We start from the raw sequence: 24524 nt of genomic DNA, 5'->3' as shown, positions 1-24524 counted from the left end.
GAAGAATTTCCATAATGTCCTCATCATCTCTTTCGCGCTTCGTGCTCCTCAGTCGTGATGGGAAGGGAGGTGATGGCTTGTACTCCTTCAGAATTGGCTTGGGTAGTGCTGGAGTTTCTTTTTCTTTATCTTTTTCAGTGAATTCTTCAACTAACACTTCTTCATACTCTTCTGTTTCAGCTCCTTTTTCTGTTTCTTCGATATCTCCTTCTTCTACTAGAACTTCTTCAAATTCGTCTTCAGATTCGTTTTCTGGTTCAGATGCACTTAGGCCTTTGTATGTTTTCCCACTTCTCAAGGAAATAGCACTAACATTATGCTTCGGATTGTTTTCGGTGTGGCCCGGTAACTTTCCTTGAGATTCCAGACGACCCATAGAAGTGGCAAATTGAGACACCTGCTGCTCCAGATTCTTGATACTAGCTCTGGTTTCTGTCTGGAATGCTTGGGTGCTCGTGGCAAGACTCTTCACTATATCTTCTAAGGCCATGCTGGAAATATTGGGTTGCTGTTGTGTGTTCTGATTCTGGTAATTCGAATTCTGGAAGTTGGGCTGAAAATGAGAATTCTGCTGATTCTGGAAATTTTGCTGAAAACCCGGCTGCTGAAAATTTCGCTGCTGCAGAAATCCGGGTGGAGGCTGAAATTGTTGTTTCTGCTGATAATTATTCTGAAAATTCTGTTGGTAGCCCCCGACAACTTTGACTGCAACTATATCCTCTTGCAATATTGGGCACATATATGTAGGGTGATCAGTCTTCAAGCAAATCCCACATTGTTTCTTTGCAGCTGCTTTTTCTTTAGTCAAGAGCAGAACAACTTTTGTCAATTCAGATATCTGAGCTTCCAGATGAATAGTGCTGACTTCCTTGACACCCCTTGGTTGATCTGGATACCACTCGTCTTCATTTCCAGAGTGTTTAGACTCGATTGCCAACTTTTCGATCAACTCTCTAATTTCAGTTGGTGTCATATCACCCAAAGAACCACCACTGGAAGCATTTATAAGGCGTCTTTCCATGGGTGTCAGACCTTCACAGAAACAGTTATAGAGCTGGTAATCACTAATTCCATGTTGGGGGCAACGGACCAACAACTTCTTGTATCTCTCCCAGTAGGTATGTAAAGCTTCTCTTTTTCCTTGTTTAATACCAAGGATTTCTCTTCTGAGACTGGAGACTCGCGTTTCTGGAAAATATTTCTCTAAGAACAGCTTCGCAAGCTCTGTCCAAGTGGTGATGGAACCAGATGGGAGTTCATATAACCATTCCCTTGCAGAATCTTGAAGCGAAAAGGGGAATGCCCTTAACTTTATCTGGTCTTCTGTGACAGCATGAGGCTTCATTCCTGAACAAACCACATGAAATTCCTTGAGGAATTTATGTGGGTCTTCGTTTTCCAATCCGCAGAATGTGGGAAGAAGATGAATCAGCCCAGATTTGATTTCGAAGTTCTGGGCTTCTGGAAATGTAATGCAAAGGGGCTGCCGGTTGACCTCTTGAGTGGCCCACTCTCTAAGGGTCTTTTCAGCATCGTCTCCACTCATGTCTGATTCTTCAGATTCGGTTTCTGAAGAGTTTGTGGTTTCAGATTTAACGGAGGAAGGTGGGGAATAAGTTTTATAAGGGTTGTTTTGAGGAAAAGATGGGGGTACTTTAGGAAAAATCGGATTTGGTTCGTTCCACAAGGGAGTGCCTTGTGGTGTGGAGGTTTCTGGGGGTATGGAAGATGATGAACCAAAGAGACCAGCTGATTGTTTTCTCTTTTTTGCTTCTTTCTTCAGTTTCCTTGCAGTTCGCTCAATTTCTGGATCAAAAACTAAAGGTGTACCTGAACGAATAATTCTTGGCATAAAACTATTAGAAAGCACCGTGTCCCCGGCAACGGCGCCAATTTGTTAACACGCTGTCGCGCACGTATTAAACAAATAAATTTATCACTGCTGGTTGCACTAAAAATATAGCACAGGGAAGCAGGGTCGAATCCTTAGGGACACAGCCTAAAAGTCAATGCCTTTTTGCATCAGGCACATCTAGTCAAGAAACAGAGTATAAAAGGGGGGTTTTTTATTAAAACTAATAACTAGAAATGCAGTGATAATAAAGTAAACGAAAATCAATAATAAAAATGGTTTCAGCTCTGCTGTGACTTTCCTAATCATGCAACCGATCCAGATCTGATTATTTGAGATGCATTCTATCTAAGCTGGTACTGAGAAAAACTAACAAGCTCTAGTAATTTCTCTTTTACCTTATTTAGTTAACCAAAACAAGCTCTTCAATTAACCCTAACTTTTTACTGTCTAATCAAACAAGCTCTTAATTAAGATCAGAAAAGTTGCATTAAGTTCTTTGTAAAATTCCCAGCACTACCCAATACTTCTCACAAGCTCGGAAGCGTAAAGGTATGATTTTTACAGTTTATAATAAAGTCAAATCCCAAACACGGAACCGATTTATTACTTGTTACTTATTACCAATTAATTAGAACAATTACGTATTCTATTAACTGATTAACTGGAATGATAAAACCCTAGCTAGGTGATCAGACTAACAAGAATGAAAATCAAACATTCATTAAGAACAAAATTGAAGAATCTAGATAGAAACACAAATCAAAAACCAGATCTAATGATCAATCACATGAAAAGTACTTGTCTTTGCAAAACTGAAAACTAGGGTTTAGCCATACATGGCTAAAATCTGATCTAAAACAATAAAAAGAAACATTAAACTACTAAATCTTACTAAACTAAACGTAGGAGATGATCCACAGTCTTCAGATCTTCAGAAATTGATGAAATCGGAGAAGAAACACCTCCAAAATCGTATTTTCGTCGTCTGGAAGCTCTGGAATCGCCAACTTGGGTTACAGGGATGCTATCAGGGCCTATTTATACATCCAGCAGCAAAAACGACGCACCTGCGATCGCATGTATACAACCTGCGATCGCAGGTTTTGAAATAAACGCATCTGGTGCCTTTTTAATGAAGTAGGATGCTATTTTGACACTTTTTGGACAACCTGCGATCGCATGTACACAACCTGCGATCGCAGGTATTGAGTTTTCACTCCCGGATGAATTTTGGGCACAAAAGAACCTCGAAGGCAACCTGCGACCAAACCTGCGATCGAAAAAAAGGTCACCTGCGATCGCAAGGAGACAACCTGTGATCGTAGGTTGTGCCTATGACGTCCGAAATTTCGTCTACTTTTCAGATCATTTTGAATCGCGTCAATCGGAGTTACGGTTCTCGAGATATGGTCAAAATACTGACAGGGGGTCAAAGCTGCCAATAACATCCTTTAACTTTAGATTGTAGATTCTTTCTTCGTGTGATCAATTCGATCAAATGTTTCTTGACCAAAGCATCTTCCAAACATTCCTCAACATACTCCATAAGTCCCAAGCTCCATTTTAAGCTCCAAACACGCATCCAACTGCTCCCAAAGCACTGCTCCACTCGAACTATCTGAAATCGACATAAAAACATGAGCAGTACGGGAATTCTAACGAAAGACATGAGCTCAACATTGTTTAAATAAATGACATGCAAATGTACAAAATATGATGCTAAAATGATGAAAAAAACTACCCTATAAGATGCATAAAATGGCATCTAACAAGCATGCTCAGATAACGTGTCATCTGAGCCTGCTCCGATGCAAACTCCGGGCAGAACATCGCCCTCTCCGTGAACACCCGGGTGATCTCCGTCACCGACTCTCCCTCCTGTCTCAAACTCAAAAACTCTTGAGCCAATCGTTCCCGCTCAACCCGAGGAATGTATCGAGCGCGGAACATATCGCTGAACTGCTCCCAAGTAACAGCAGCTCTCTGATCATCCGTATACGACCCTGTCGTCAATCTCCACCAGTCCTTGGCCCCGAGCCTCAGCTGGTTCAGGGCACATCTGACCTTCTGGTCAGTAGGAAATGAACACGTGAAGAAATAGCCCTCCACGTCGGATAACCACCTCATAGCTCTAATCGGATCCTGGGTACCATCGAATGTCGGGGGCTTCGTGTTATCGAAGTCCCGGTACTGGAAGCCCCGATTGGCTCCACCTCCTCCTGCCGCTGTTACAGCTGATGCAGCTGCAGCGGCAGCCGTCTCTGCAAGGGCTGCGTAATGCTCGTCAAAGTACTCAACCATAGCGGTCTTAATAGACCCAAACATCTCCAGTAGTTGTGCCCGGAACATGGCAGCAACCTCATCATGCAGGATTTCTTGAATCCTGGCATCCAACTCCTCTGTACCCATCTGCACCACAGGCTCAGGTGCTATTGGCCCTTCCTGGCCTCTGTCTCATGATCCTGATCCCGAACCGGATCCAGTCACAAAGCGTCTCGTCATCACCATTGTGAAACATACCACAAGATATCATATAATCCATATAAGAACTGGAACCAACTCCCGACTAAACCCTAGGGGTTGTGAGTTCCTCGATACGCGTATGGGTCCTGTGCTTTCAATAGTACGGGCCCATACTACCTTCCACACCTACCCATATTTGTCTCAAGTATCACCACAACGCCCTAACTGTATACATAATCTGGCAAGCGCTCAATCCTCACTCCTAGAGCAATACTGAATTTCTCATAACTGGCCTCCCGGCCTCACACAACCCACCCATCCATGAAACTTCCACCAACCCTGCAGCACTAGTGTATGCTAGCCATACATAACGATGGACCCTATAGACTTTCGAATATCCAATCCTACCCTAAGCTCTAATCAATAAGAACATAATATAAGGCTAAATCAAACATTCTCAAGCTATAAGATCTTAATTACATACGGCCGTGATGCATACACTAAGCAACTACAGTAATGATGTCAATTTCATATAAGGAAAACCCTAGGCTATCAGGCATCATACAATTAGGCAATTCTATCATGCAATTCCTGAAGATCCCTAGCCTAGTACTAGCATGCTGTTCTAACACATTGCAATATCAAATAACTGTATGGTATTTTGGGATCTACTTACTGGCTCCGGCTAATCGTACACCCTGCATCCTCCTTTACTTATTTTGAAAACCTTTTGAAAAATCATTTTGAAAATCCTTTCCTTGATTTGAGACTGGAGTTACACAAGTGTTCCTCCAATTCATTCAAAACCAAGGCTCTGATACCAACTTGTAACACCCATAAAATTCAAGCCAATTTAAAACTTTTTAAACAATCCAAAAACCATTAGTTATTACAAAACTTGTTTTCAAAAGGTATAATATCAGAGTATCCCATAAACATAAACATAAATATGAGGAGATGTACGATCACGCCTTCGCCTTGCTGCGATCCCCTATTGTACCTGAAACAATAAACTGAAACTGTAAGCCCGAGGCTTAGTGAGTTCCCCAAAATACTGATACACTGCATATAATACATATACAAATAACAGCATGTACTGGGTCCACAGCTTTACAGACTGGAATACCCCTGGACCCACAGTGTGAGTCTGGATTGCCTACCGGGCCCACAGCTCACATCTGGATTGCCACCGAGCCCACAGTACGAGTCTGGATTGCCTACCGAGCCCACAGCTCGTATCTGGAATGCTCCTAGGGTTTGTTGGTCACCGCACGAAGCAGTACATCCTCAACCCATCCCACATATCACATCAACATATAACATAACTACTGAGCATGCAGATAATCATATAACAACACAGGTAGTCCTACCGATCTACCTAACTGGCATAATCACTAGCATGCAGCACTAACTCATACTCAACATCTAACACTGCTAGGATAACATATCCAATGGACCGGCCTGGGTGCCTTAGACCTCTTAGTATAGTGAGGATAACTCACCTCGCAAGTAATGCTGAAAATGATAGGCTCAAACTCTCGAATCACCAACACGAACTCCACCACCTATAGTTACCATAAAACCCTTTTTCCATACATTTCCAAATTACCAAAATGCCCCCAGAGGTCAACTGGTCAACCCTTGGTCAAAGTCAAAGTCCACAGTCAAGTCAACAGTCCATGTTGACCCGACTCGTCGAGTGTAGTTCACCGACTCGTCGAGTCCTTCCTGAACTTCGAGAAGTCGTGAAATCCTTGGTTGACTCGTCGAGTTTCCCTATAACTCGTCGAGTTCATGCGTGTCCAAAGGTTGGGAAAAACCCTAGCCGACTCGCCGAGCCCAAGGCAATCTTCATCGGACTCGCCGAGTTGTTCATCAACTCGTCGAGTTCATGACCATCTTCATATGACTCACCGAGTCCCTTCAATCCTTCATCCATATAGATGCTTTTTAAGCCATGCTAAGGCCCCATATTGTAGATCCAGCTTCCCAAGGCATGTTTATCACGTAAAGTTGCAAACTTTACGTTCATGCAAGGTGATAATGACCTAAAACAAGCTAAAGAAGGGGTTCTTAGGCAAAAGAGCTTCACAAACATGCTAAAGACTGAGACTTTATGATGATAAGGGCCAAGATGAGCCTAGATCTGAAGTTGCAACTTCAGATCTTGGTTCGTCACTCGAAATGCAACACCAAATGCCCAAAATGGTCCCAAAACTCAATATAGACAGGGGGTTTAACTAGGAGAAGCTCAAAGTGATGACTTGATACCTCCAAATGATGATAAACTGAGGTAGACTTCATATTCCCAGCTGATCCTTGTTCAAAGCTTCTTGTTCTTCAAACCTTTCCTCACCAAAATCCCTCTTCCAAGCTAAGAAGCACACCAATATAGAGAACAACACGAATTAGGGTTTCTGAATTCGAGGGGAGCAGTAAGAGAGGCTAAGGGGGGATAAGTGATCCTTAAATAGGGTGCAAAACCCCGAATTTAGGGTTTCATCTGCCAGCTCCTACTCGTCGAGTCCCTTATTGGACTCGGCGAGTAGGTCACTAAAACACGCAGACCAACCCACTGCTACTCGACGAGTAGGGCAATCAACTCGTCGAGTAGACCTTGAAAACAAGAAAATTCTTATATTAATTCAATACCTGAGAATCGGGGCGTTACAATGGTTGTCCATGAGTTACCTCAAATGGAGATTTTGAGTCAAGGATCTTGGTAGAGAGCCTATTTATTAGGTATACCACATGACGGTGATGTCGTTCGGCGATGTCGTTTTGTTCTAGCGTGTGGGGAGGAGTAGTAATGTGTGATATTCCCACTGATTTGAGGTAATAGGCAAGGCATTGGTATTCACCTCCATTGTCAGTGAACAATGACATTAAAGGTGTTTGAAAATATTTTTCCACTAACATTTTGAATTATGGAAAAATGTGGGATACATCTGATTTTGTTTTCATGGGATATAACCAAACATATTTGGAATAAAAGTCGACAAAGATAACATAGTACACAAAACCATCAATTGATTTTTGTATTGGACCCCAAACATCAGAATACACCAACTGTAACGGTTTGTGTGTAATGAACGAGTTTTGGCGAAAAGGTAATTTATGACTTTTATTCACCAGACACGAATCACAATGGTCATGAGCACCAGATATGGTTTTGTGGTTAATATTAAAATGCTTAAACAAAGAACGAAAAACACGAATGGATGAATGTCCCAACTTGTGATGCAAATGAGAGAATGAGACTTTTGTTGTGGAATTGAGTTGTGGAATTTGGCCACAGATGTTGTAGTAGACATCATGGACGTTCTCCCCCGCAGAAGTGGTGCCACGTGCGAAGATCCTTAACCAAAAAATGATATGGAAAGAATTCAATAGAAACAAGATTAGTCTGACATAATTTAGCAACAAAAACAAGGTTGTTTTTAAGTTTGGGCACACATAGAACATTAGATAGAGTTAGGGAGTGTGAGTTAGTGCAAATTTGGGCGTTTCCTGTATGAGTAATGGAAAGACAGTTACCATTGCCAAGTACAATTTCATCGGGTCCCCCGCAATCGGATAGTGGGTGTAATGAAGATCAATCAATGGTGATGTGATCAGAGGCACCCGAATCAAACATCCAAGATTAAGATGTTGGATTTGACCGAGGTGTTGTAGTATTTACAGTAGGAGCAATTATAACCTGGTTTTCTTTAAGAAATCATTATATCTTGCGATAGTCCTTTATGTTATGCCAAGGAATATTGCAATATTTGCAGAAAGTAGATACACGAGATGATCGATCACCCCCTGAATTTGAAGGTTGTCAGTTTGAACGATTGTTTTTTTGTTTGGGCTTATGTTATTTCGGTTTAAATAGTTGGAGTTTTCTCCATAAAACCGACTTAAATTCTGGAAATTGTGATGTTGAGTGAAGTTTGCAGTCAAAACCTTAATTGTAGGAGGGTCCCTCTCTTGCAGAGTTCTTTCAAAATCAACCGGTTTGTCAAATAGTTTGGGATAAGAGAGAGGGTTCACTCAAACCTTAATGGCAACACTGATAGAGGTGTAATCATCATCGAGTTGGGCTAGGATGTGAACCATGAGGTCCTCATCACTAATTGGGATTTGAGCGAGGGCTAGTTCATCAGCTATGGTTCTCGTCTCATGCATGAAATCCGCAACAGGTCGACTCCCTTTGGGATTTTCGATGAGTTTTGATTTTAGGGATATTATGCGAGACCGAGAGGTGTTAGCATAACATACATTGAGTCGATTCCAGGCTTCACGAGCGATTTCGGTAGAGAAAAGTAGCGGCTAGATGGCATCTGAACAGCTTCCGAGAATTGCAATTATGATGATTTGATCCTGACAATACCATATAGTGTAATCAGGGTTCGGTTTGGACTCATCATGCATCTTGGATGGTTGTTTAGTCGTTCCTGTGATGAACGAATCTAGGTCCAACCCGATTAGGGTGGACAATACCTATTTTCGCCACACTGGGAAATTTAAAGTTGTTAGTTTGATTGGGAAGTGAGTATTCGTTGTTATTTGAACAAATGACGAAGGCACCATGGAGGTGGAGAGTTATTTGCAGGTTCTTTGTAATGATAGGAGGTAGGATCGGTGGCCCAGAGGAGCATGTTTTTACGCTCTGATACCATATAGGAACAGAGGCACAAATAGAGTTGAATGTATTCTCATTATATTATTGACAATTTCAAATAGTTTATATACACCTTTGTACAGTAAATGTAAATAGGTAACAAGAGTAATTCTAGGGAGCTAATTACAAAGTAATATATGATTGATTGAAGACAATTGAATAGAATTCCTAAGTATGTGGTGTTTCTATTATTAGTGTTAATAACTAGCAAGAAATTACAAAGACAAAACTAGAAAATGGTTAACAATCCGAACAACCCATCTAGCCAAAACATTATTATTTCTATTGATAAACATGAGAATTTGATAATTTCTTCAAAGATAATATTACGCTTCAGGATGTCATCTTTAAAGATAAGATCATTACAAAATCTCCAAATCCACCATAAAGTGACATGCACAACAGATTCTAGAAGCATACGGACATTAGGACCACCATGAACATCATATATTCATCTGAAAATGTCCTCCACTGCCACCCAAACATGATTTTGTTTGTCGAGCCATTTAAAAACATTCCTCCAAATCGACGAAACTAAAACATGATCTAAGCACTCCACATCCATCGAACAGATAGGGCACATAATAGACTCCACTTTAGTACCTTTATGACTAAGATTCCAATGTGTAGGAAGCCGATTCAAATGACCTCTCCAAATGAAAATATTAACTTTCCTTGGAACACATCGATTCCATCTCGTAGTCGTATCCACCTAGGGAAGAAGCATTTTGTCAATTATCTTCCTCGTGTCACAAACCGTGAAAACCTCCATGTCTTCCAACGCCCATCTCCATTTATCTGTATCACAAGACGCATGAAAATCACTAATAAGCAAAAGAATATTATCCATTTAAAGTTGTTCCTCCCCACCCCGAATGGGGCGCCACCAATTCCAAGCACCATTTGGACCAAGTATGTCGAGCACAGAGCAATCACAAAACAACTCCAGATCATATAATAATCTCTTAAATATACTTCTCAAGGGAGTATCTCCATCCAAACGTCTAACCAGAATTTCGATTGTCTACCATATCCAAACACCCTTCTTAAAACATTATAAGGAAGAATGCCACTTCCATGCATAGTATTAATAGAAGTCACAGTCTTAGCCCAAACTCCACCTCCACGAGCATACTTACCGAAGCCATCCCAAAAAAATAAATAAATAAAATGAAGTTGACACTTTGATTTTTGGGTTTTAGAAAAATTGAATGTATATTGAGCTGGGTTTTTCTTTATACAAAAACCGATAAAAAATGTTTGAACTAAAATCCCCAGATGATGTACTTTTATATATGAATAATAACTAATAAATTATATTAGAATTTTAAATAAATAATGTCTTTGCAGTTTGAATTGGCAATTAAGATAATAAATAATATATTTTAGGCAAAAAACATGTTAAAAAGTTGTATTTAGAATAAAAAAGAAAATCAAAAGGACATGAAAACAGAACTATTTGAGAAAAGCATTCTTATTTAAATCAAAATTTGAAAAATTATGATTTAACAACAAATTTTACGAAGACTTTACTCTATTGTTTTTAAATCAAAATATGAAATATTTGAAATATTTGAAAGCTTCGACAGCCTTATATAAATATATTTAAAATTACTAAAAATCTTCTTTATACATGTTTTAGGAAAACGTTGGTATCGGGGTTATGATTTAAAAACAAAAATAAACATTATACTCTTAGGTTATGCTTGAAAAACAAAAAACAGGCTAAATAGGAATTGATCATGAGTTATTTGAATAAAAGTATTGGGCCTCTACCAAATCAACCAAACCTACTTTTTATTTATAAAAAAAAAAAAAAAAAAAAAAAAAAAAAAAAAAAAATTAACACAGACTCTTTATATACAAAAGAAGGTCTCACGGTGTATGTCATTAACTGAGCACCCACCAAAAATGTCGAGCACCACATAATCACCATTTAGTATACTTATCACTCCACATCTTTAAAATATTTTTATAATTTTATTTTTTAATAAAACAAATGATATTTGATATAAAAAATTGAGAATAAATTGATACGTTTTAGTAAATTGTATTTCGATAACTCTCGTCATGTATCCATTCGTATTGAGAATAAATTGATGATGCGGATTAATTTCGTCGTCCTGATCATACGTAAATTGTCTGACATTTTGCTTCTACTACATATGTAGTATAATACAAGCACAGATTATGTTGCTTATCATGTCTTTTTCTTCCAGAGTGGTGTCGTGTGTCTCGCTATATGTCATTTCCTCTTGATTACTGCAAAAGCTCTTTCCAGATCCTTCATGCTGATTCTTGTATTTCTTTAAATTTCTTCTTTTATCTCACATGCGAAAACGTGTATGTCTTCACAAAGATATAGTAATCAAAATATATCCTATCACAAAACTTATGAGGGCTATTGTGTAATTTGTTTCTTTGTTTTATTCTTCTAGCTTCTTGCTCGTTTTGGTTAACGATAATTTTGTCGTTCTAAAAAAAATCAGAATATATCCTATCACAAAGATAGTAACCATGTTTTTGTTCATTCTCGTTCACTGTGTAAGACAGATCAGGCTTTTTCCCGATCAGAATATCTTTGAAAATGGTTGACATCCAAATAACATTTTTGTCATTGTTAGACCCGATGACCCCAAAGTATGCACACCAAAGCCACAAATCATTAGATGCAACAACTTTCGGTATCAAAGATCGGCACTTATATCACTTCGGGTGATTGACCTCGCTACCCATTTGGACAATTTTCCTACTCCCAATGTGTACATGCAAGACTTTCTATCATTAATGGTAGACCATGCTTCGTTGCATGTGCCAAATATAATTTCTCAATATCATGTTTATTAGATTTTACGCAAATACATTATGTCGAAACCTCAATAATGTATAAGTAAAGATGACGCATTTACTCCTGTGCGATCTCTCAGACATTTTTAAATAATCATTTGGTGTGTCATGGTTTGTATCATCCGTTAAATACCTAAGTGTAACTGCACATATTTGTACATGACAAAAAACAAATCTACCTCTAACATTAAATTTTTGCTCAAAACTAATTATATTGTACCTCTAAAACATTGTGACTACATTAAAATAATTATCTACTTAAACAAAAACGTCGTTTGAATGATAAATACAGTTATCGGCTCACGTACCAAAAGTTGATGCGTAGCTTGCCGATCTCAATTAAGCTTGCGTTTGGCCCACCACAACTAGCTGAAAAGCTACCTTATTTTTCGAACTTTTTTGGGTTATCGTGTTTGGTAAGCTAAAAAGTTAGCTTTTAAAAAGCTACTTAGAGTAGATTTTCAGGAGCTTTTTTACAAACTTCCCAAATATACTGTAACACCCTGTTCCGAATCGTTTCCTAATTCAAGGCTGTGGCCCGAAGATCGGTTATCATAAGGCTTAGGGCCTTTGGAAAAGAGGGATTTAGACCCATTTGGGTGCGGGTAATGTAATCTGGAAGATCCGAGAGTTCGGTTTGTGTTTTGGAGCCAAGGGGTACATCGGTAAGTGTCGGTTCGGGCTTTTTATGAATTTTGGATTTTAGATCAGGAAGTTTTAAGGCAAGGATGAGTTGATAGAAGTGTAGAGCTTCTTGTTACCTTTCCGTGGATATAAGGATCGTTAAATTCAGGCTCAGAACGAAGAAGTTATGGCCTCCGGAAGTTGGTGGGTTAAAAGGCTAAGCCTTATACACAGGGCGTACAAGGGAGTATGCTTAGCGTATTAGGTTGAGAGGATCGTGGACCTTCATGGAGTACGTTGGGCGTACTGGGAGTACGTGGGGCATACTCCAGCAAGATGAAAACCCTAATTTTTAGAGTTTCCACCCTATTTAAACATCATTATATCACCTTTTGGACATTTTAGACCAGCCTCCACCTCCCATTACCCTGAAATCGAACCCTAGAGAGTTTTGGTGAGTTTTGGGCTTAAAAGAGTGTTTGTTAGTGGATTGTGAAGAAGAAGAAGAAGAGGAGCACTTGAAGGGATAACTTGAGCTTGTAGATCCAGGATCTTCTTGTCATTTGGAAGCTTTTTGAGGTAAAAAGCTTACATCTTTATGCTCTTATATGTTAGATCTAGTTCATGGAGCATTTTGTGCACCTTTTTGAGTCCTTTGTGATAAAGGTGAGCTTTTGATCTACTCCATAGGCAATGGATGCTAGATCTTAGCTCCAATTAGTCCCTATGTTCATAAAAATCTCAACTTTATGGAGTATTTGGACCCATGCATGTATTAAGACATTTGTTAAGCACTTTTTGAGCTATTTAGCCCCATTAAGCCATGCATGTATGTAAAGTTGTCAACTTTACGTAATAAGTCACCTTTAGGGATTACATTTGTGAGTTTGGAGGAAAGGCTTAACCAATTAAGTGCTTAATAGAGTAGGATGGCACACTGGGGAGTACGTTGTGCGTACTAGCCCCAGAAGGAGTACGCTAAGCGTACAAGCTGAGTACGCCTCGCGTACTCAGTAGATGGGCTTTTGGGCTTAGCGATTCTCTTTATTGGGCCATGCTTGGACTTTTGAAGATTGGGACTTGTTGGACCATTAGACTTCTGATTTTGGGCTTTTGCAAGTATTTTCGGCTCCATTGGTATTAGACCCATGATGGGTTGGGGCCCAGTTTGGAAGATTGGGCCATATTGGACTTTTGTTGTTATTGGATTGGACTTCGGATTTTTGGGTTAAGTAAGGAAAAGTGTATAATGGACTTTTCCTGAGCATTTGGTAATCGATCTAGGTTTTCAGTTATGGGTTGAGAACCAATTATTTATTTGTCGTTATTTTGATGGTGTTAGCGCAGAGATTTTCCGGATCGGCAGTCTGAGTTGTTATCGTTGATATTTGGCAGCGTTAGGTGAGTTTCCTCACTATGTTTAGCGGGTGGAAGGCACCAATGTCGACCCATGGTTTATTATGTTAGCATGCCAGATGTCTACGTGACTCTTGCATGTTTTATGTGTTGGTATGCTTACCGGGCAAGGCCCGATGACTGTATTGTATATTATTACCTTTGTGATTATCGCATGTGTTTGTATAATTATATGTTTATATATATATATAACAGGTGGGGCCTGATGACTGACAGATCCGTATAGCGAGCGGGGCCCGATGACGGGCGGGGTCCACTATATGTTTGTGTGTGTGGTAGTGGTAAGGGTGAAATAGACTCGGTATCCGGTTGAAATAGACCGAAGGGGATTGCAAGCACCCCGATATGTTTGGTTGTATGTTTGAATGGTATGTGGTATTTTGGGGAACTTATTAAGGCTTGTGCTTACGGTTTTATGGTTACGTTTTCAGGTACTTCCGGTTCGAAAGGTTAGGGCACGGCTTGATCGCAACGCATCCACCCATGTTTCCGCATTATGATGATTTTGGGATTGTACTCTGATAACTGTCTTCTCATGAAATACTTTTGGATAATCAGAAAAATGATAATAATTGTTTGGCTAAAAGATAATTAGTGTTTTGATTGAATTAAAAATAAAATTTTTACCTCGTAATTTTTGGGACGTTACATATACCCTTAATTAATTATAGAAAACTTATTTTGGAAAATGTCTTTTTATGTAATTTTATACCTTTCAGCTAATTTATGAGTAGTTTAGTATATATTTGTATTTGACGTTAAAAAAAAAACCTAGTTTTTACCAAACATTTTTTTTATCGGCTAGCTTATCAGCTAGCAGCTAGCTTTTTAACCATCAACTAGCTTTTTCAGCTACCATTTTCAACTAGCGCGTCAAACGCAGCCTAATGGTTCTAATACATCTAATATATGTGGAGTCTTGACTAGCAACGTTTTCAACAATATTAAAATCACCGTCAACGAAATCATAATTTGAAGAAAAAAAACATATGTGGCGTTCAAAGTGTTAAAAGAAAATGGTGATGGTATTTGGTATTATAGGCCAGTAAATTTTTTAAAAGGTTCGAATTATTTATTTTTTTAATCCTAGTAACCATTCAACGGATATACATCTTTGAAAATATCAATTTCTCACATTTATGCGTTCATCGACGTTGCCATTGCCAAACCAAGCCACGAGTTTTGCACCACGGCAGCCACACGCCGGTGTGCTGTGTCATAACCTAAGCTATCATTGTGCGCTATAGCGGCGCTATAGCGTTTTGCGGATGTCAAGAACCGCTATTTTCAGTTTAGCGTTTTCATTTCGCGGTACCGCTATTAGCGGCGCTATTTTGCGCTATTTACCGCTATTTCAATAACCGCTATAGCGGTGCTACGGGCGCTATTCCATTTTCGTTCACATTTTGGGCCATTTGGTTACTTTGTCAATGAAAAACTAGTTTTAGTGATCTCATTACACTTTCATTTTAAAAAGCCCGAACAACAAACATAATTAAAAGCATTCAAACCAACAATGTCTACCGACAACTCTCTCTTTCATCTCTTTCTATACTCACGACGACTTGAGCTGCTATAGTCGGACTCCATTAATGCTTTTTGTAAATCGACCCACACCTATGAGGATACGACTTGGGACTTAACTCCTTAAATCAACCATGACCTACTAATACGATATTGAACCCGGGCAATGCAATTAAACTCTATTTGACACTTTGACACTACCTAGTTTCCATATTACTATAATAGAATATTATGTTATGTTTTTATATGACTTTTTAGGTTTGATGATATTAATTCTATATAGACTATAGCATTAATACTCAAATATATAAATTCTATATAAATATAATATAAAATTATAAATTATACATAATATTAAAAAACCGTTATATCACCGCTATACCACCGCGATAACCGCGATCTCAAATAACGGCATGTGACCGCTATTAAAATTTTGACCGCAATAACTACATAAGTCATAACTCATAACATCAACATGCCATCGTCTTTGCCTAAATATGAAAGGGCCCTATAACTTCATATATATATATATATATATATATATATATATATATATATATATATATATATATATATATATATATATATATATATTAAATCACATGGGAAGTTTCAACAGGAAACTTTCCATGTTTCTAATTTTAACATTATATTTTTTCTTTTTTTTAATTTTGCTACTAAAGTTTCAACAAACTTTTCCTTTTTATAATTTTGCCCCTTTATTTTTACTTTTTTATATTTTTGCTACTAAACATTCACTTTTACTTTTTTAAAACCTTTTTTCTTTATTCTTTTATAATTTTACCACTTTATTTTTACTTTTTTATAATTTTGCCACTAAAGTTTTAACAAACTTTTCCTCTTTATAGTTTTGGTACTTTATTTTTACTAATTTTGCCACTAAAGTTTCAACAAACTTTTTATCTTTATAATTTTGACACTTTATTTTTATTTTTTTATATTTTTGTCACTAAACTTTCACTCGTGCAACGCACGGGCCTTTTCCTAGTTTCAATTAATGATTGTTATAGACAGAGTTGAAGGTTGACAACTCAAAAGTCGAAACGAAAATAATCATTTGTTTATTGGCTCTAGGCTTGAATTTTGATACGTTCTAATGTTGTATACTTTATATTTATCACACTTTGAGTCTCCCTCGGTTTATGTCTGTTTCCAAAACAAAAAACAACACATATATAAATTATAAGATTAAACGTAAGTTCTCAAGGGTGGTACAACACACAGTCAACACACAAACATCAAACCCCCTGTACATTTTTATATGATTTCTCTTAAAATATCTAACATAGTATAATAATATCATCTAACAAAATAATATTTTATTTTTTCAAATTACATGATTGTGCATTATAAAATCTAACACAATATAAAAATTCATCTACAAAATAATTTTTATTGTTATAATAAAAAGTAATAAAAAAAATATCATATTATAGGATTAAATGAAATAAGATGCTATAATAAAGAAATAAATGAAGGTACAGAAGAAGATTGAGATCAACTCAAATCTTAAACACTCAAACTTCGCTTGTTTATTCCATATGGGCAAAGGCCTTATTTATAGGCTCAAGAGAGCCGGTTACATAATTGAGTTGCAATCGTTTGATTGCAATACGACATACATATTTACAATATAGCCCCCTAGACTATTGAGGGTTATACACTTTATCTTACATCCTAGACACTACTTTTTGACAATAATAATTATAAAAGACAAATGACAAATAATTACAATTCCTTTCCATATTGAAAGGCCACATGTCTTCAATAATGTGTCTTCTTTAATAATGGCTTCTTATGTCATTGCTTACGTCATTCCTCCCGCCTCCGAAAAGACATGTTTTTTCGGTATATACAAAGCAGGAAATACCGAAATAAAACCATACATTTATTGATTCATTTTTATAGCATCCTACTTTTATTTATTTGGTATGTCTTTGATCCTCACCAAAATTTGATGTCTTTATTTTTAGACATCAATAATTTCGTGAGGTACATGAAAATTGATGTCATTGCTACACTAGTAGATGTATTTTTTTTTCGGGAGACTGTGTTGCAATAAGAACATAAAGTAGGATGATACTTACATTGGTGTAGAAGCATCGTACATGCACCGGTCAAACCTGTTGAGTAATTAGGTTAAATTTTATAGTGATGGAACTTTCGAACATTTTTCTTCTTTCTGTGATGTGATGATATTTTTGCATATGATTATCAACAACCGTGTAACATATCAGTAGCACTTATTTTGGCAAAAATACTTGTAAAGTATGTTGTTGTAATTGGAAAAAATAGAAAGAAAAAAAAGCTTCATTTCAATCACATCCACACTCACACACTCAATTGATTCCTCCTAAATACAAAGATTTAATATCGAACCAATTTTTAACGGGAAGCTAGACGGTGGGTCTTCCCTCCCATGTACTTCACATGTTTCAAGATAATCATGAGACAATGTGATTATATGGGAGTTGATTTGCAAACACACTTGTGTGATCAAATCTAGGAAAAAAACATACCTACCTACCATTCCATCTGCAATGACGACCCATAATTTTTGCTACATTTTATCAAACATGAACTCAATATAACCCTTTTAGATGACATTATAAAGGAAATTTATACCACATGATGATGATGGGTTGACATCATCTGATACTGAGACATATAACCCAAAGATTGATCCTCAATTATAGAAAATTGAAAACATAATCCTTAAAACCCAAACCAAAAATAAGACCAAAATGATGTAAGTTTATGCCTTTATCCTTTTTCTATAACATCCTGATCCTCTTAGAACATTCATTAGACACATGTCAGACATTATCAAACAAACACTACATTAAAAAATCAAGACTAACGACCATGATCTAAGTCATGACCTCAATGGTGATAATAAAAAAAAAAGACCTGGTCAGAAACTACTTTCAATAAAAACATTATGATACGAACCTGATCAAAATCCCTTAAAACTACAGCAAAAAAGGGAAATTTGTAGCTTATGAGTTTGTTTTTTTTTTAATTATGGAGATTCGAATGGATTGGTGTATATAAAGCATCTTACAAATCGAGAAATACAGATTAATTGATTTTGGAATATTAATTAAATAACAGTTGGTTTTATGGTTTTGAGTACAAATAATTTAGGATATAAGATAATGATTTCGGAATATTAATTTAAATAATGACAACCATTTATATTTAGGAAGTGAATGTTGAGGATAGTTAATGGGTGGGAAAAATAGAGTATGTTGCAGGAGACGGTGCAAGGACACTTACATTTTTAGAAGTCTTTTATTAATTAATAAAATACTTAACATTTTAAGTCTTTTATTAATTAATAAAATAAATAAAGATAAAAATTTCATAAAACATCTTTATTTTTTAAAATAATTTTTAGTTTATTGATTTAAATAGTTAACACACCTAACATATGATAAATAAGAAGTTATTTTACTCTAAATAAAAAGTTACTTTAGAAAATCACACGTTTCAGAAATTACATATATATGATAGTATAGAGTAACAAGAAATCACGTCACCTTTTAACCCAAAAATAAGATTCAATAGTATCTTTAGAGAAATAGAGAAAGAAATAAATAGATCCTTTTTATTGATCAAAATAAAATACAACTAAAATCAAATATGGACCAAAATACAATAGTTATGTGTATCGATATCATAATACTTGAATAATTGTTGACAAAAGTTTCACTTAAGTAGGACAGTTGCAGAAAGTAATTGATTTATCTTACGTTTTTACCTCGACCCAATTTGTAATTGCTAAATCAAAATAACAAAACTTAAACTTAATGCTATAACCGGATCAAGATCAAAATCAAAATTTGGCTTTCGATAATAATACAAATAGTTATCCCACACAATACTTAATTTATATAACTTCTTTCATAGACAACCATTAACTACAAAACGCAAAATCAACACATCAGTTCATGCAAATTCACAGTCCACGACCTCTAAACCTATATTCGCGCGACCTCTAAACCTATCGCCGCCGTGGCTCATCTCCTTGCATCCGTCACCGGACTTGCGCGAGTACCTCCCCCCCTCGTACCCAATGGGGTGTCCTCCACGTCCATCGCTGCCAGCAACCCTGTTCCCAACGGCGAGATATCCTCCACTTCCACCTCCATCACCTCCACCGTATCATCTCCACCATGCTCTTTCAGGTTCATCGACTCCATTCGCTTCCTTGCATCCTCCTTAGTTTGATCATCAAACATTTCCTACTACCCAAATAAATCATAAATATCACTTCTCCACGGGCTTCATTTTAATAATGTTTAGTATTATATAATACATTATCAATTCAGTTTAATACGTGTTTATAATCAATTCAGTTTAATACGTGTTTAATACATAAGAAAAAAAACGAAAAAATGATTTGATTTTATCACATCCGACTGACCTTTGTGGCGTGACCGGTTTCAGAAAACTTCTCCTTGGTCTCCTCTCTCTTTCCGGTCAATAAATCCATGGCTTTCCTGGCAGCATCAGCGGCGGCGTCTTTCAACTCCGTCGCCTTCCCCACAGTTACATTCTTCCCTTCTGTTGCCTTCTCCGCCGTGTAGTCTCGAGTAGCCGCCGCCTTGTTGACGGTGTAGTCCTTGGTTGCCGCCGCCTTGTCGACGGTGTAATCCTTGGTGGCAGCCGCCGTATCGACGGTGTAATCCTTGGCTTCAGCAGCTTTTTGAGCAGCATAATCTTTGTACTCCCCCACTTTATCCACCGTCGCATCCTTGGCTGCTTTCGCCTTCTCCGCCGTGTAGTCTCGGGTGGCAGCCGCCTTGTCGAGGGTGTAATCTTTGGTGGCCGCCGCCCTGTCCACGGTGTAATCCTTAGTGGCCACCGCCGTATCGACGGTGTAATCCTTGGCTTCAGCTGCTTTTTGAGCAGCATAATCTTTATACTCCCCCATTTTATCCACCGTCGTATCCTTGGCTGCTTTTGCCTTCTCCGCGGCGTAATCTTTGGCAGCAACCGCCTTATCGACTGTGTAATCCTTCGCTGCCACCGCCTTGTCCAATGTGTAATCTTTAGCGGCTATAGCTTTATCTGCAGTGTAATCGGCAGCCTCCTTTGTTTTCTGTGCAGTATAGTCCTTGTACTCTCCTAGTTTCTCCATAGTCGTATCTTTAGCTTCTTTTGCCTTCTCCGCCGTGACGTCCGCCGTCTCCTTCGTTTTCTGTGCAGTGTAGTCTTTGTATTCTACGCCCTTGTTAGACGCTTCCCTCCCCTTCTGCGCTGCGTAATCCTTGTACTCTCCTGTCTTCTCCATTGTCGTGTCTTTGGCTTCCTTTGCCTTCTGCGCTGCATAGTCCTTATACTCTCCAGCTTTGTCCATTGTTGTATCCATAGCTTCCCTCGTCTTCTGTGCTGCGTAGTCTTTGTATTCTCCTCCCTTATCGGCGACTTGTCTTCCCTTCTCCGCCGCATAATCCTTGTATTCTCCGGCCTTCTCCATTGTTACATCCTTACCTTCTTTCGCCTTCTCTGCTGTAGCATCCGCAGCTTCCTTAGCTTTCTGCGCTGCATAGTCCTTATACTCTCCGGCCTTGTCCACCGTTGTATCCTTGGCTTCCCTCGTCTTCTCTGCCGCATAGTTTTTGTACTCTCCCGTCTTCTCAGCGGCCTGTCTTCCCTTCTCCATTGTTGCATCCTTTCCTTTTTTTGCCTTCTCTGTTGTAGCATTTGCAGATTCCTTTGTTCTCTGTGCTGCATAGTCTTTGTATTCTCCAGCCTTCTCTTTTGTTTCCTCGCCAGTCCTCCTCCCTCTCTCAGCAGCCCCTCCACTAATCTCCGATGCCTTCTCCGTCGCGTCATGGGTTTTCCCGGTGACAGCATCCCTAGCCTGGCCTAAGGTATCGGTGACGGTTTGAATTATACTGCTAACAATACCAGGTCGACCTTCATCAGCTTGTATCTGTTCACGGCGTTCAACCACTACAGCATCGCCGCCGCCGCCACCAACCTGTCTCTGACGATTGACGTCCCTTAGCTCGTCGGCGGCAGCCCTTGCAGCGGTCTCCGCCTTCTGTTCCTTGCTCCTAACTTCTTGATGTGATGCCATTGGATTATCTGCTGTAAAATGCAAACGAAATTTTAATGTAAGTTGGATAAAATGATTGCTGGGTGATGAAATTTGTGGTTCGTGAGTAGAACGTGAATGTATTTATAGGAAGGCCTGGCTAAGCGATAGAAACTTACTGATGATGTAAGCTATAGCTGCTTGACACGTAGCATGGAGGGGACACGTGGATGCATACCAAATGAAGTGGCAACTGCAGAAGATATATCTAGTAAATATCATTGGTTATGGATGTGATCAAATTGTGGGTCGGTGTGTTTGACGAATATGATAAGTCTCGTGTTGGGTGACATAAGCATTTTCTTTTCTTTTTTTACACAAATGGTCCCTGTGACTTGGGCAATTTGCATGTTATGGTGTTTAATTTTTTTCATTTATTTAAATGGGGAAGTTCCTTAGAAAATATTTTGTTAGGTCTTTGGTCGTTACTAGACTAAAAAGATTATATTGTTTTGTTAATTAATTTATTGTTTATTGTTTATTTATCAAAAAAGGAAAAATATACAACCCTTTAAAGTTATATTATAACTTTAACCACCAAACCTTATATCTTTAATTTTTTACTACATCGTCGTTGAGAGTATGAGACCATTTTGTAACACCTGGTTTTTAGTATGTTTTTAACCTTCAAAATTATTGAAATTCTAAAATGTATTTTGTTAGGTATTCGGTCTAGACCTAAAAAGACTATATTGTTTTTTTTTCTTTTTTTTTAATTAATTTATCAAAGTATATATATATATATATATATATATATATATATATATATATATATATATATATATATGACCCTTGAAAGTTATATTATAACCATCAAACCTTATATCTTTATTTTTTATTATATCATCGGTGAGAGTATGATGTCATTTCTTCTTTTCTTTGTTGTTTCTCTCTTTATACTCGTCGAAAACTCTCTAGACATCATCTCTTTCCTTTTTCTGCCATCAACAACCTTCGACGACCCATTTTACGTCCAAATATGCAACCCTCTCGTCAGAAAAGTGCACAGACGCTAAGGTCTAGTTGCCGAAAAAATGTACAAAGTTAAAATTAGGTGGTGACCGACAAGAAGAAAATGAGCGTCAGCTAGGGTTTTGGCGGCTGAAGCATCGCTAGCATCGGGACGTTATCTTAATTTGGAACCATACTCTCTACCCATATGCTTTAGAAAGGTTCCTTGTCCAAAGTTATGAATAAAACGCTGGTCAATTTTAATCCTTGTTTATGAATTGCATTTGGATTTTTTTAACAAGGTGTATCTTGATTTTTTGTGACAACAATTGTATCTAGTTTTTTTAGGGGGCAGGACATGTCGGAGAAGACGAATGAGATGGTGGTAGTTTTTCAGAGGTGAAGTAGCCACAAAGTGGGTAAGGGTCGAGGGTGAATGTAAGGGCAATGGGGTGAATGATTTTTAGATTGTTATGTGTATGTTCATCTCCAACACTTGCGACTCTATTGATTTCTGGTTTGAATGGATTGAGTTTTTTGTTTTAATAGATTGATTCTGGTTTTACTTTTTGATTTAAATTTATGGTTTTGATTTCTTGTTTGAATTTTTGGTTCGAATGGATTCCTCAGTTTGATGGGGTATTTTTTTTCAATAGTAGAGGTTGTGGTAATTTAGTCTCGTTACAGAAGGTGGTGATTTCTCCACCACCTGTACACCAAACTAAATTAGTCAAACCAAATTAATATATACTTTTTTTTTATTATTTTTAATTACTTAATACTTATATTACATAGTTTTCCAAATTAGTTATAATATCTTTTATTTTTTCGTCGATTCAACAAGAAGATATTATTTATATTTTTTTTCTTTTTTTTTCAAGTTTATTTTAAATTTTGTATAACGTTCAAGCTTTGTACTTTGCATTTTTTTCATGTTAAATATAATTTTTGTATTATTTTTTACAAAAGGAACAAAACATCCAAAAGTTATAAATATTCCAAAGTCGTAAAAGCTTTAAAAAAATTTCTAAGTTGTAAAAAGGTTACGAATTTAGATAATCCGGTATTCAAAACTCGGTTTCAGATAAACGAACAAAATTTTGTATAAAAAATTTTAAAATAAAAAAATAAAGATAAATAAACAAATAAATAATAAATAATTGCCAGAAGTACGACGTTGACAAAATATTTTTTGGGCCCCTATGGTCCATTGGTGCCCCTATGGTCCAGTGGTTACGACCTCTCTCTTTCACGGAGAAAACGAGGGTTCAAGTCCCTAGAAGAAAAGAATATTAAAATCTTGTTTTGGTTGTTTAGACATTTTAGTCGTTTTTAAAATTACAGAAGCCATAAAATCAATAAAATATAAACAAAAAACGTCAAAAAAACCTTATAAAATGTATTCAAACAAAACATTTAAAATTTTACATGAAATGCGTAACCATAAGTAGCCAGAGGTGAAATAGCCACCCGAACAGATGATCTTACTCTAGAGTCACAACCAAACAAGGAACATGCAAGAGAGCATAAACCAAGAGTTATCAGACTATCCTACATAACCACAGACAGTCCCTAAGGCACTCTACCAGATGATAACCAGTAAGTACAGGTAACATACCGATCCAACAGTGCACTATAGCATATCAACATCTTATATACCAAGATAGGGATCTAATGGATCGCTACATCATAACAATATACTCAGTACCAGAATACAGATCTAACAGATCACTACAACATAGCAACATACTAAGTGGCAACAAACTAAGAAATGACTGACTGCATATAATTAGAGGTGACATAGCCACCCGGATAGGTGATCCCACCCTAGAACCACAACCAAACAAGGAACATGTAAGAGGGCCTAGATCAAGAGTCCTCAGTCTATCCTACGTGACTATATACAGTCCCTAAGACATCCCTCTACCAACAAATAACCGAAAACTGGTGGGCCGACATTGGTGCCTTCGACCAACGGTACAATGAGACGAAACTCACTTGAAATAAAGAAACCCGAGAATACCACGATCTGTTCCCTGCTACACTGA

The 24524-nt window shown here is 37.6% G+C and overlaps 1 protein-coding gene and 1 non-coding gene across 3 annotated transcripts; one reads left to right on the top strand and one right to left on the bottom strand.

The window, feature by feature from the left end:
- Positions 1-1067: 1067 nt before the first annotated feature.
- LOC145122880 (small nucleolar RNA R71) lies at positions 1068-1174 on the top strand. The gene has a single exon (XR_013714780.1). It is a non-coding gene; the product is annotated as a small nucleolar RNA R71 (small nucleolar RNA).
- Positions 1175-19248: 18074 nt separating this feature from the next.
- On the bottom strand, positions 19249-21564 carry LOC145120305 (uncharacterized). Of its 2 annotated transcripts, none has more exons than XM_079056131.1 (2): positions 19846-21564; positions 19249-19663 (listed from the first exon to the last, which is right to left on the bottom strand). In XM_079056131.1, the coding sequence occupies exons 1-2, from the start codon at positions 21505-21507 to the stop codon at positions 19439-19441; spliced, it is 1887 nt and encodes a 628-aa protein (XP_078912257.1). In that variant the 5' UTR covers positions 21508-21564; the 3' UTR covers positions 19249-19438. The 2 variants fall into 2 exon arrangements, with proteins under 2 accessions (XP_078912257.1, XP_078912258.1); XM_079056132.1 differs by having other exon boundaries at positions 19587-19666.
- Between the last annotated feature and the right edge of the window lie 2960 nt (positions 21565-24524).

Source organism: Lactuca virosa, chromosome 6, assembly GCF_052849685.1.
Source record: "Lactuca virosa cultivar CGN04683 chromosome 6, Lactuca_virosa_CGN04683_v6, whole genome shotgun sequence".
In the NCBI taxonomy this organism is placed as follows: domain Eukaryota; kingdom Viridiplantae; phylum Streptophyta; class Magnoliopsida; order Asterales; family Asteraceae; genus Lactuca; species Lactuca virosa.
This window is presented reverse-complemented; position numbering and strand designations above follow the sequence as displayed.